Source organism: Oncorhynchus masou, chromosome 21 (assembly GCF_036934945.1).
Source record: "Oncorhynchus masou masou isolate Uvic2021 chromosome 21, UVic_Omas_1.1, whole genome shotgun sequence".
Classification (NCBI taxonomy): Eukaryota; Metazoa; Chordata; class Actinopteri; order Salmoniformes; family Salmonidae; genus Oncorhynchus; species Oncorhynchus masou.
The window spans coordinates 33,444,288-33,456,536 of record NC_088232.1 but is presented as its reverse complement, the minus strand read 5'-3'; the positions used below and the strand labels follow the sequence as shown (position 1 = coordinate 33,456,536).

Genomic DNA, 12,249 nt, shown 5'->3' with positions numbered 1-12,249 from the left:
GCAGAGTATAACTCCAAGAGGTTATTTCACATTTGCAATACCGGAATACTAAAATACACATTTAAAGTACATACACAAATAGACTCAAAACACCCACACACCTGTCAGTGGAGCTTTAGGGGCGGAGGTGTACTATAGAGACAGAGTGTAAGAACCCTTTGTCCACAAATCCCCTGTGGTCCTCCATGCCCCTGGCTGCCTGGGTAAAACCTTTATCCCTCCCCACCTCCCCAGCCTGGACAGAGAAGCCATGGATCCTCTCCTATCAGCCAGGCACCACCAGCCCCCCATGCCCTGCTTGAGGAGCAACACAGCCAGGAGGGCCAGGCCTCACCCAGGCTAGGGCCAGGCAGCCCACCAGAGGTATATGGGGGCTGGGGCCAGAGATAAGCAAGGGTTCAAGATTGATCCTGGAAATGTAGATGGCCAAATCCCCCAACCCCCTGACCCCTAATCCCTCCCATATCTGTCCCTATTGTTGAGGTCTTTATTAAAGAGACGATGAGGAGGTGGACGAGGAGGTGGAGAAGGAGGTGGAAAATGCTGTGGAGGTGTAGTAATGGGGGTCCTGAGGTGACTAACTCCCTCAGGCTTCTGGTGGAAGCAGGTAACAGGCCATCCCTCCCTGTGTCTACATGCTTTGCAGCAGGCCACTGTTGTGAAGGATTCTCATCTGTTCAACAACAAGCCCTTTCAATAAGCTCTATATCAGCAGCAGCAACAACACAAGGGCCTGTGACAACACAATAGACCTAATATTCTTACAAAAATACATGGACAAAGTACTCATCAACACAATGACTTAATCCATTTAAAAACAGGCAGGGACACTTAAAGGCGGAGAATACAAATTTGAGACTTTCCGTAAACAGGAGATAAACAAACCAACACAAACACATAAAGACAATGGAGAGAGCTGCTTGCACCTGTACAAACAGACACTCTGTAAACCCACAAACACACGGTGCCTGCAGGGTTTCAAACAACATCTGTCACACACTGAGAGACACACTCATGAAGGCAATGGCAAACTTAATCTGTAAGACAATTCACACATAACAACAGTCATTCCCACAGAAGAAAATAACCTATAGCATAACACAAAGGAACAGGCTTGGACCCATACTCTTGGCTTGTTGTGTTGCGCTTACAGTATAAAAACAGCTAACGACAAAAGGTGGAAACAACTTGAATATCCCAGCTAGTCTGTATGATGCTAAGGCACCTTGGAGTCTTAGTCATGACTATGGGGACACTCCACTCCATACTGTCGTCTATAAGACCTACTGTGCAAACCAACCGACAAGAGCCACCGCATTAGATAAACCTGCAAGTATGGATGAATAACAAGAACAATCCTGTGCTAAAAATATGTTTTAGCACAGTAAGTTCAGTCACGGCCATTGGCCAGGAACACAGAAATGGGTCGTGCAGAGTAAACACCCATGAAACAGGTTTCCCTGTTTAGAAAACTGATCTGCAGGGAAGTTTTTCAGTGTAATATGCGGCAAAATCTGTGGCCAGCTCAGTACATTATGTCTCTCCAACCCCCCATTCTGTTACCAAACACCAGTCCCCCTACCCCCCTCCAACCTTCTCCATCCAGCCAGAGAGCAGAGGAGATAGACCCAGCCACTAAAGCTGTTTTTTCAGCCCCTGCTCCCGTTCGGTCTATCTGAGATACACAGAAAGCGGAGGTGTCGCTTTTCCGCTGGCATTTCGGACAGTATCTACTTATAGACGGAGAAAAAGAGAAAAGAAAAACAGAAGGGGTATTATCAGGGAGGGATGAGAGCAGCAAAGGCATTTTGTCTTTTTATTCCCCTCCTAAGCCCTGGGCTTTGCTCCCAATCCGATTGGTCGATACGGCCAGGGATGTAAATGAAATGCAAAGAGGAATAAGGCTGGCTTCCCTTCTCCAGTGTGCCCCCTATGTCCCCCCCCCCCCTCTCTCTCTCTCGTTCTCCCCCCTCCCCTATTTCTCTGTCGTCTCGGTCTCCCATTCACAGGATTGCTTCTCTCTTTCACCCTCCCTGTCTCTTTCCCCCCTCTCCCTCCATCCCTCCCCACTCCCTCTCCCTGGCTGGGCTCACAGCTCTTATCTCCTCAGACGCCCCACATTCCAGCATTGCCGTGGCTCCCTGCCTGCATCCGTGGTCATGGCGATTCCATGGGTTCCTACAATCCTTCGGCAGCTTGCTGATTTGGGGTGGGCAACTGAATCTCAGAGACAGGGGGACAGAGGGGTGTTAGAGAGGGAGGGAGACCGAAACGAGGACAGAGGGGTGTTAGAGAGGGAGGGAGACCGAAACGAGGACAGAGGGGTGTTAGAGAGGGAGGGAGACCGAAACGAGGACAGAGGGGTGTTAGAGAGGGAGGGAGACCGAAACGAGGACAGAGGGGTGTTAGAGAGGGAGGGAGACCGAAACGAGGACAGAGGGGTGTTAGAGAGGGGTGTTAGAGAGGGGTGTTAGAGAGGGGTGGAGACAGAAACGAGGACAGAGGGGTGTTAGAGAGGGGTATTAGAGAGGGAGGGAGACTGAAACGAGGACAGAGGGGTGTTAGAGAGGGAGGGAGACCGAAACGAGGACAGAGGGGTGTTAGAGAGGGAGGGAGACAGAAACGAGGACAGAGGGGTGTTAGAGAGGGGTGTTAGAGAGGGAGGGAGACCGAAACGAGAACAGTGGGGTGTTAGAGAGGGAGGGAGACAGAAACAAGGACAGAGGGAATAAAGCAGAATCGAGGATGTGAGATGAGAAAAGATTAACGACACAAAGGTGGCAAAGAGGGAGAAAAACACAAGAAATATAATGGCAGATTTAAACAGCTTCAAAAAGGCCTTTGGTGATTTTTTTGCATCTCCTTTTAATACTGATTTGTATATATTTGTATAAATCAGTAAATATACTTACACCAGAAATAAAATGTCCCATAGAAAAAATTACTAACACAGTAGAAACAGTAAAGTAAAGCTCTGAGAATGTTTAAAGTGGAAAAAATCTTTCTTAGAGTATATTAATCTTTGGAGAACAGAAAAATACCTTTTTTCTGAGAGAGAGAGAGATGTACCATCTGTCCTAGGCCCGTTCTCATCAGCCAGCCCCGTGGACAGAGCAGAGGGCAGGTTGTTTTCTGAGAGGACCCGGAGCAGCACTTCTAGTGCTCTGTCCTCTCTGTCCATGCCATTAAAAGTACAATGAGAGCAGATGACAGGACAGGACACAGGAGTGGCTGTGGACCAGGTCTCATAGAAATCAGTGGCGCCCAAATATCAAACACACCAGCCCCAACAGAGTGAAATGGCATGTCCACAGACTGAGGATGTTTACGGTAAATTAGGTAGAAAGTCTATGCGAGAACAGAGGGGAGAAGGTATGAAGGGGAAAGTAGTTAAAGATGTAATTAAATGTACTGAATCACCATGTCTCTCAGACCAGCCTCAAGTGACTGAGTCCATCTATCCAGGAGTGTGGGCCGTGCTGCTGAGGACCTTTGCATGTCTGGATGCAACGTCTCTCGAGTGTCTGCGTGACTGCGGTTGTGACTCGATGTCTGCGTGACGGAATGTCTCTCTGGAAATGAAAGCGCTCCACTGCTCGGTGTGTGTGCGTGTGTTTTTCCTCTCTGCGTATCACTGGAGGGGTGCACACACACACCAACACACACCCACACACACACCTCTAAAAGGGTCCCTGGCATTGTAACATTTCATATTTAATTTAAATCTATGAGGGATTATAGCTCTGTCGTCAAAGGGAGAAAAAAAAGCTAATTGAATCCATTCGTTTTTAAAGGACCAACTCAGATGGATGGATAGTCGGTGGGCAGGGGTGGCGACTGGGAGCCAGGGTCACGCTAAGAGACCAGAGCCCAGGACAGCGACAGCGTGGCAATGCACAAATCTGTCACAGATTAAGAGCCTGCTCTAATCCCCCATTTCTGCACCCAAATTGGGTTTCCCTCAATCTCAGCCCTGCCACCTAATGGGAGAAAAAGATAACTAAATCAGCAGGTGGCCACGGCCACATAATCATAACGTTAAAAGCTGTTTGAGAGAAAGAGATGCAGAGAGAGAGACAGAAAAACGAGACAGGGAAATAGTAAAGCAAAGTGTGTATGTGTGGGAGACTTGAACAGCTTGATTGGGTTCAATCCAGGCTGCAAAAGTCATGTAATGTCCCCAGTGGAAAACATTGCTGCAGTGTGAGGTGCAGCCTGGTTCCTGTTTGTCTGGACAACCCCACCTCATCACAGAGTACCCCATCACCAGCAATACCTCCATATTAGGTCCCATGCTGTAGCCAATTCTTTGACAAGGGATGTTTTTCCTGCCCTACTTCATCACAGAATTTTCCAGGGCATCATACATACATTTGTCCATGATGACTGCCGGTAGAGCCCAGTCTACTCTCCACTGTACTGGGCGTGTTCAACCCCTGACAAAACCCTTCATCCCAACCACCAGAGAAGTTAGAGCACCAGACGCAGCCTGTAGGTCAGTCAACATCCCCTGGCTGCCACACACATTGAGAGGTCTTCTCCTCCTCAGTCCCCATGGTGTCCTGCAGTACTTCCTGCATGCCTGCTCTATCTGACACTCCCTCATGGGGTGTGTTTCTGCCGGAGCCTAGTCCTCTCCTGCAGCAGGTGGGAGACGGCGGTGTGGATGGCGGGGGCCTGGGAGTCCGTGGGCTCCTTGTCCAGGTACAGGCTGAAGTGCTGGATGCTGCAGGTCAGCAGGCTGTCAGGGCTGTGGCCCTGCTTCCCTGAACGCAGGAGCCTCTCGCTGGCCAGGGCCAGGTTTTTATCCCAGTTGGGAGGGTAGTCTGTATGGCTCTCCACGATCTCCTTATACAGCTGTCAATCACAGAGAACACAACTTGTACACAATAACTATAATCTATTGGTTTATGCTCATACTCCTATATGTTTACTATGGGAGGACTGACTCACAGTGTAGGAGAGCTCAAACAGGCGAGCTTTCCCCTCTCCCTGGATCCTCTCAGCCAGGTCAAACAGAAAGAAAGCCGTCTTCATCCTGAAACAAAGAGGATACATCACAGGCTCAGAGCTAAGTGCTGGATGGATGGATGAACCGTAGAGATCTATCTGCAGAGATGCACTAGCAGAATAGAGTGATTTATGTAGATGCTAGCTACACACCAGCATTTCATGTAGAATAGCTGGTGCTCTACCACACCAGACTGGGTTATGTAGATGTTTAAGCTAGCAGACAAGGGTGATCTGTCATAGAGGCTCTATCTGTAGACTATACATATACAGTGACCGTAACAGAGAAGAAGGAGTCAGTGTCTTCAGTGTTAACTCTTTACTGTACCTGGCCTGCCACATCTCCTCATTAGCCACCCTCTCCCAGGACCCTGGGTGGAAACTGGAACCGGACACAAAAACAGCTCTTAATCTCAACACCTCTGGGGCTTTTCTTATGCATCATTCCTTCCACACTATCATACTCATTCTGTGTCATTATTGGTTTTAATATATTTTATATACTGAACAAAAATATAAACGCAACATGCAATAATTTCAAAGATTTTACTGAGTTACAGTTACATAAGTTACATTAGTAAAATCGGTTAATTCAAATAAATGATTTAGGCCCTAATCTATGGATTTCACATGACTGGGAATACAGATATGCACCTGTTGGTCACAGCTACCTTAAAAAAGGTTAGTTGCCTGGTAATGTTGTCCCACTCCTCTTCAATGGCTGTGCAAAGTTGATGGATATTGGCGGGAACTGGAACACGCTGTCGTACACGACAATCCAGAGCATCCCAAACATGCTCAATGGGTGACATGTCTGGTGAGTGTGCAGGCCACATTTTCAGCTTCCAGGAATTGTAAAACAGATCATTGCGACATGGGGCCTTGCATTAGCCTATCATGCTGAAACATTTGGTGATGGCGGCAGATGAATGGCACAACAATGGGCCTCAGGAACTTGTCACGGTATCTCTGTGCATTCAAATTGCCATCGATAAAATGCAATTCTGTTCATTGTCCACAGCTTATGCCTGCCCATACCATAACCCCACCGCCGCCATGGGGCACTCTGTTCACAACGTTGATATCAGCAAACCTCTTGCCCACACGACGCCATAAACGTGGTCTGTGGTTATGAGGCCGGTTGGGCGTAATGACAAATTCTTTAAAACAACATTGGAGGCGGCTTAGGGTAGAGAAATTAACATTCAATTCTCTGGAAACAGCTCTGGTGGATATTCCTGCAGTCAGCATGCCAATTGCACGCTTACTCAAAAAACTTTAGACATCTGTGGCATTGTGTTGTGTGACAAAACTGCACATTTTAGAGCGGCCTTTTATTGTCCACAGCACAAGGTGCACCTGTGTGACGATCATGCTATTTAATCAGCTTCTTGATGTCACACCTGTCAGGTGGAAGAATTATCTTGGCAAAGGATAAATGCTCACTAACAGGGATGTAAACAGATTTGTGCACAAAATCTGAGAGAAATAAGCTTTTGGTGTGTACGCAAAATTTCTGGGATCTTCTATTTCAGCTCATAAAACATTGGACCAACACTTTAGATGTTGCATTTATATTTATGTTCAGTGTATATTGTTCAACCAAGTATGCAGGTTTAGGTTTTCACAAACCTAATGTGAATATAGACAGTACTGTCAAAACATCAGACGGCAGAGCAACAACACCAACACATTAGACATGGAATAACCCACATATCCTTTTCCATTTGGTTGCGTATAACACTTGACCTCTTCTTCAAAATAATATTTTAACAGGGTTCTGAGCTAATATTTGGCTTGTGGGCATCGACGGACACGCTTGTGAGGGCGAGGGAAATAATGTCACAGTATTCAGCCATGATTATCGCAGTGAATGAGGGGCTGCTGGCAACGGCAACAGAATATGGAGCTTTGACTAATTCCACTTTTGACACACTTATTGACAAAACGCAATAAGAAACTCATTATGTTTCATCTTCAGTCTCATTTCAAATAGCTGAAGGCCTAATGTCTTGCTTTGGTATAATGCAGAAAGAGCTTCTGGATCAGAGCACGGAAAACAGAGGAAACCTTGCTGTAGGAACGTTGGTTCTCTGCCAGTATTGTGAAAGACCACATAGAGAAGGAATAGTCAACACCAAAGAGTATCTATGGACATAAGATTCCTCAATGGATTCCTAACTAGCATGTTTGTCATGGTAGAAACAAACATACAGTAAGTGTACAGAAATGATATTGCATAGGCCTCCAGCAGGGGTATCAAACTAATTCCATGGAGGAACTAGCGTCTGCTGGTTTTGCCTTTCAATTAAGACCTAGACAACCAGGTGAGAGGAGTTCCTTATTAATCAGTGACCTTAATTCATCAATCAAGTCCAAGGGAGGATGAAAACTCACAGACTCAGCCCTCTGTGGAATGAGTTTGATATCTGGTCTACAGTATGACCATTTCCAAGGCGACTAGCAGAATCCCATAGACTCCCCATGGAGTGTAGGCTTCTCCCCCCCACCCCTCCAGTGGGCCCTCTGGGTTTTGTGTGTAATGTACTGTGTACCTGTTGTGTGGCTCGGTCCAGTTATAGATGTAGCGGGTGCGACGGGCCCACTCCTCTGGGTGGAAGTGCTCCTGGGCAGGCACCAGGTGGTCACACACGCCTAGGGGCCAGCGAGAGAAGCTCCTCTCCCAGCTGGGGTCCCCGTTAGGCAGCCCGATGCAGGCCAGCACGGCCCCCCTGCAGACACACACAATCAGGCAGGCACCGTGCTTCTGAAGTGGGCAAGGCTGGAAACCCCTGAAGGGACCTAACCCGAGCTATCCATCTCCCCTCAAACACTTCTCACTCTCCCCTCAAACACTTCTCACTCTCCCCTCAAACACCTCTCACTCTCCCCTCAAACACCTCTCACTCTCCCCTCAAACACCTCTCAAACACTTCTCACTCTCCCCTCAAACACTTCTCACTCTCCCCTCAAACACTACTCACTCTCCCCACAAACACTACTCACTCTCCCCACAAACACTACTCACTCTCCCCACAAACACTTCTCACTCTCCCCTCAAACACTTCTCACTCTCCCCTGAAACACTACCCACTCTCCCCTGAAACACTAATCACTCTCCCCTCAAACACTACTCACTCTCCCCACAAACACTTCTCACTCTCCCCTGAAACACTTCTCACTCTCCCCTCAAACACTACTCACTCTCCCCTCAAACACTACTCACTCTCCCCTCAAACACTACTCACTCTCCCCTCAAACACTACTCACTCTCCCCTCAAACACTACTCACTCTCCACTCAAACACTACTCACTCTCCCCTCAAACACTACTCACTCTCCCCTCAAACACTACTCACTCTCCACTCAAACACTACTCACTCTCCCCTCAAACACTACTCACTCTCCCCTCAAACACTACTCACTCTCCCCACAAACACTACTCACTCTCCCCTCAAACACTACTCACTCTCCCCTCAAACACTTCTCACTCTCCCCTGAAACACTAATCACTCTCCCCTGAAACACTACTCACTCTCCCCACTCTCCCCTCAAACACTACCCACTCTCCCCACAAACACTACCCACTCTTCCCACAAACACTACCCACTCTCCCCACAAACACTACCCACTCTCCCCACAAACACTACCCACTCTCCCCTCAAACACTACCCACTCTCCCCTCAAACACTACCCACTCTCACCTCAAACACTACCCACTCTCCCCTCAAACACTACCCACTCTCCCCTCAAACACTACCCACTCTCCCCACAAACACCACTCACTCTCCCCACAAACACTACCCACTCTCCCCTCAAACACTACCCACTCTCCCCTCAAACACTACTCACTCTCCCCATAAACACTACTCACTCTCCCCACTCTCCCCTCAAACACTACTCACTCTCCCCTCAAACACTACTCACTCTCCCCACAAACACTACTTACTCTCCCCACAAACATTACTCACTCTCCCCACAAACACTACTCACTCTCCCCTCAAACACTACTCACTCTCCCCTCAAACACTACTCACTCTCCCCACTCTCCCCTCAAACACTACTCACTCTCCCCTCAAACACTACTCACTCTCCCCACAAACACTACTCACTCTCCCCACAAACACTACTCACTCTCCCCACAAACACTACTCACTCTCCCCTCAAACACTACTCACTCTCCCCTCAAACACTACTCACTCTCCCCTCAAACACTACTCACTCTCCCCTCAAACACTACTCACTCTCCCCTCAAACACTACTCACTCTCCCCTCAAACACTACTCACTCTCCCCTCAAACACTACTCACTCTCCCCTCAAACACTACCCACTCTCCCCACAAACACTACCCACTCTCCCCACAAACACTACCCACTCTCCCCACAAACACTACCCACTCTCCCCACAAACACTACCCACTCTCCCCACAAACACTACTCACTCTCCCCACAAACACTACCCACTCTCCCCTCAAACACTACCCACTCTCCCCTCAAACACTACCCACTCTCCCCTCAAACACTACCCACTCTCAACCCAGGTGGCTGCTAATAGAACTGAATAGGCATTCATGGGAAGCACATACAGTACCAGTCAAACGTTTGGACACACCTACTCATTCAAGGGTTTTTCTTTATTTTTATTGTGCTCTTCAGTAAGGCCATTCTATTGCCAATGTTTGTCTATGGAGTTTGCATGTCTGTGTGCTCGATTCTATACACTTGTCAGCAACGGGTGTGGCTGAAATAGCCAAATCTACTAATTCTTCAAAGAAGCCACCCTTTGCCTTGATGACAGCTTTGCACACTCTTGGCATTCTCTTAGTCAGCTTCATGAGGTAGTCACCTGGAATGCATTTCAATGAACAGGTGTGCTTGTTAAAAGTTAATTTCTGGAAATTCTTTCCTTCGTAATGCGTTTTAGCCAATCATTTGTGTGGAATCATTTTGGGTGGTATACAGAAGAGAGACCCTATTTGGTAAAATACCAAGTCCATATTATGGCAAGAACAGCTCAAATAAGCAAAGAGAAATGACAGTCCACCATTACTTTAAGACATGAAGGTTAGTCAATCTGGAACATTTCAAGAACTTTGAAAGTTTACTCAAGTGCAGTCGCAAAAACCATCAAGCGCTATGATGAAACTGGCTCTCATGAGGACCGCCACAGGAAAGGAAGACCCAGAGTTACCTCTGCTGCAGAGGATAAGTTCATTAGAGTTACCAGCCTCAGAAATTGCAGCCCAAATAAATGCTTCACAGAGTTCAAGTAACAGACACATAAACATTACCTGTTCAGAGGAGACTGTGTGAATCAGGCCTTTATGGTCGAATTGCTGCAAAGAAACCACTACTAAATGACACCAATAAAAAGAGACTTGCTTGGGCCAAGAAACACAAGCAATGGATATTAGACCAGTGGAAATCTGTCCTTTGGTCTGATGAGTCCAAATACGAGACTTTAGGTTCTTTGTGAGACACAGAGTCGGTGAACGGATGATCTCCACGCATGTGTGTTTCCCACCGTGAAGCATGGAGAAGGTGGTGTGATGGTGCTTTGCTGGTGACACTGTTGGTGATTCACTTAGAATTCAAGGCACACTTAACCAGCATGGCTACCACAGCATTCTGCACCGATACGCCATCCTATCTGGTTTGTGCTTAGTGGGACTATCATTTGTTTTTCAACAAGACAATGACCCAACACACCTCCAGGCTGTGTAAGGGCTATTTGACCAAGAAGGAGAGTGATGGAGTGCTGCATCAGATGACCTGGCCTCCACGATTACCTGACCTCAACCCAATTGAGATGTTTCAGGATGAGTTGGACCGCAGAATGAAGGAAAAGACGCTAACAAGTGCTCAGCATATGTGGGAACTCCTTCAAGACTGTTGGAAAAGTCTTGAGGTGAATCTGGTTGAGAGAATGCCAAGCTGGTTGAGAGAGTGTGCAAAGCTGTCATCAAGGCAAAGGGTGGCTACTTTGAAAATATATTTTGATTTGTTTAACACTTTTTTGGTTAGTACATGATTCCATATGTGTTATTTCATAGTTTTGGTGTCTTCACTATTATTATACAAAGGAGAAAATAGTAAAAATAAAGAAAAACCCTTGAATGAGTAGGTGTCCAAACTCTTGACTGGTACTGTATGCCTCCAGTCTTACCCAACAAATACACAGACGAGCATGTACACACACACCATTCAGCTCTCTCCCATTCCTACTGCTCTGCGCCACTCTCCTCTCCAGTGCTGTGCCCTACAGGGTTGATCCCACTGGTCAGTGTTGCCCCCCTTAGAGACGTTCATGTTGGCCAAGCAAACACTGCCCCCTGGTGGGCTTGGCATTTTAAGGACTTTAAAATGACTGTCAAACCCATTTGATCTATGTTTCCCCAGACTACTATAGTCAGACGGATACAGTAGTCACACAGTAAATCATATCTACTCATTATGTATTCAGTATTTCTCTGCAGTCTTTCCCACATATGGCTGAAGCATTGTTACTCTTGAGGCAGCAGTTAGAAGTCTTATTTCCTCAATGCACTGATCATTGTATCAACCAATCAGTGCTCCCATTCAACCTCACCAGTTCTCTCAACTCACTCACTCACTCTCTCACTCACCGTGTATTGTGAGAGAGGAACTGCTCCAGACTGAAGGTGTCCTTCTCCTCAGTGTGGACCGGGTCCCACCAGAGCCCAGGGAAATTAACCCCAGGATGATGCTGGCCCAGCTTGGTCACGTACCAGCTGTACGTCATCATCTGGAGGGGGAGAGAGTAGTAATGAATAGGAGCCTTACTGAGATCATCATCATCGCAACTTTATTGTCTAACTTGTATGGCCTGTCTTCAGTATCAGGTTCAGATTCATTTCCAATTCTATTATAATATAGCTCTTAATTATAATATATAAAACAGCTAGGCATGGTGTCCTGGGCCTAAATAAACCCAATATAAGGCTCAGTACTAACCTCCTGGTCAACAAGGTGTACGTCAGGCCGGACCCCCTGGCAGTAGTGGAGGTAGCGCAGGGAGTTCCCTGGGAGGTCTCCCCGGGTCAGGATGATAGAGTCTAGAGGAACAGAGGCCAGAAGCTCCCTGCCGAACCGCTCCACAACACTGTTAATGCTCTGATCACACTCCCTGGGAGGGATGCAACACAAACCTTTACAAGTCAACGGGACCTATAACATATTTTCTCTAACCACACTGACACTTAACAAGTGTACGTTTGTG

At 47.3% G+C, this 12,249-nt stretch overlaps 1 protein-coding gene across 2 annotated transcripts in view; it reads right to left on the bottom strand.

Moving 5' to 3' along the window:
- Nucleotides 1-1,988: 1,988 nt before the first annotated feature.
- Nucleotides 1,989-12,249, bottom strand: part of LOC135508188 (protein O-mannosyl-transferase TMEM260-like) — a 35,115-nt gene continuing 24,854 nt past the window's right edge. For both annotated transcript variants that reach the window (XM_064928213.1, XM_064928214.1), the window contains exons 12-17: nt 11,985-12,156; nt 11,636-11,775; nt 7,566-7,742; nt 5,339-5,392; nt 4,954-5,038; nt 1,989-4,857 (exon numbers count right to left, since the gene is read on the bottom strand). In XM_064928213.1, the coding sequence (XP_064784285.1) occupies nt 4,603-4,857; nt 4,954-5,038; nt 5,339-5,392; nt 7,566-7,742; nt 11,636-11,775; nt 11,985-12,156 (883 nt within the window). In that variant the 3' untranslated portion in view covers nt 1,989-4,602. The remainder of the gene's footprint in view (nt 4,858-4,953; nt 5,039-5,338; nt 5,393-7,565; nt 7,743-11,635; nt 11,776-11,984; nt 12,157-12,249) is intronic.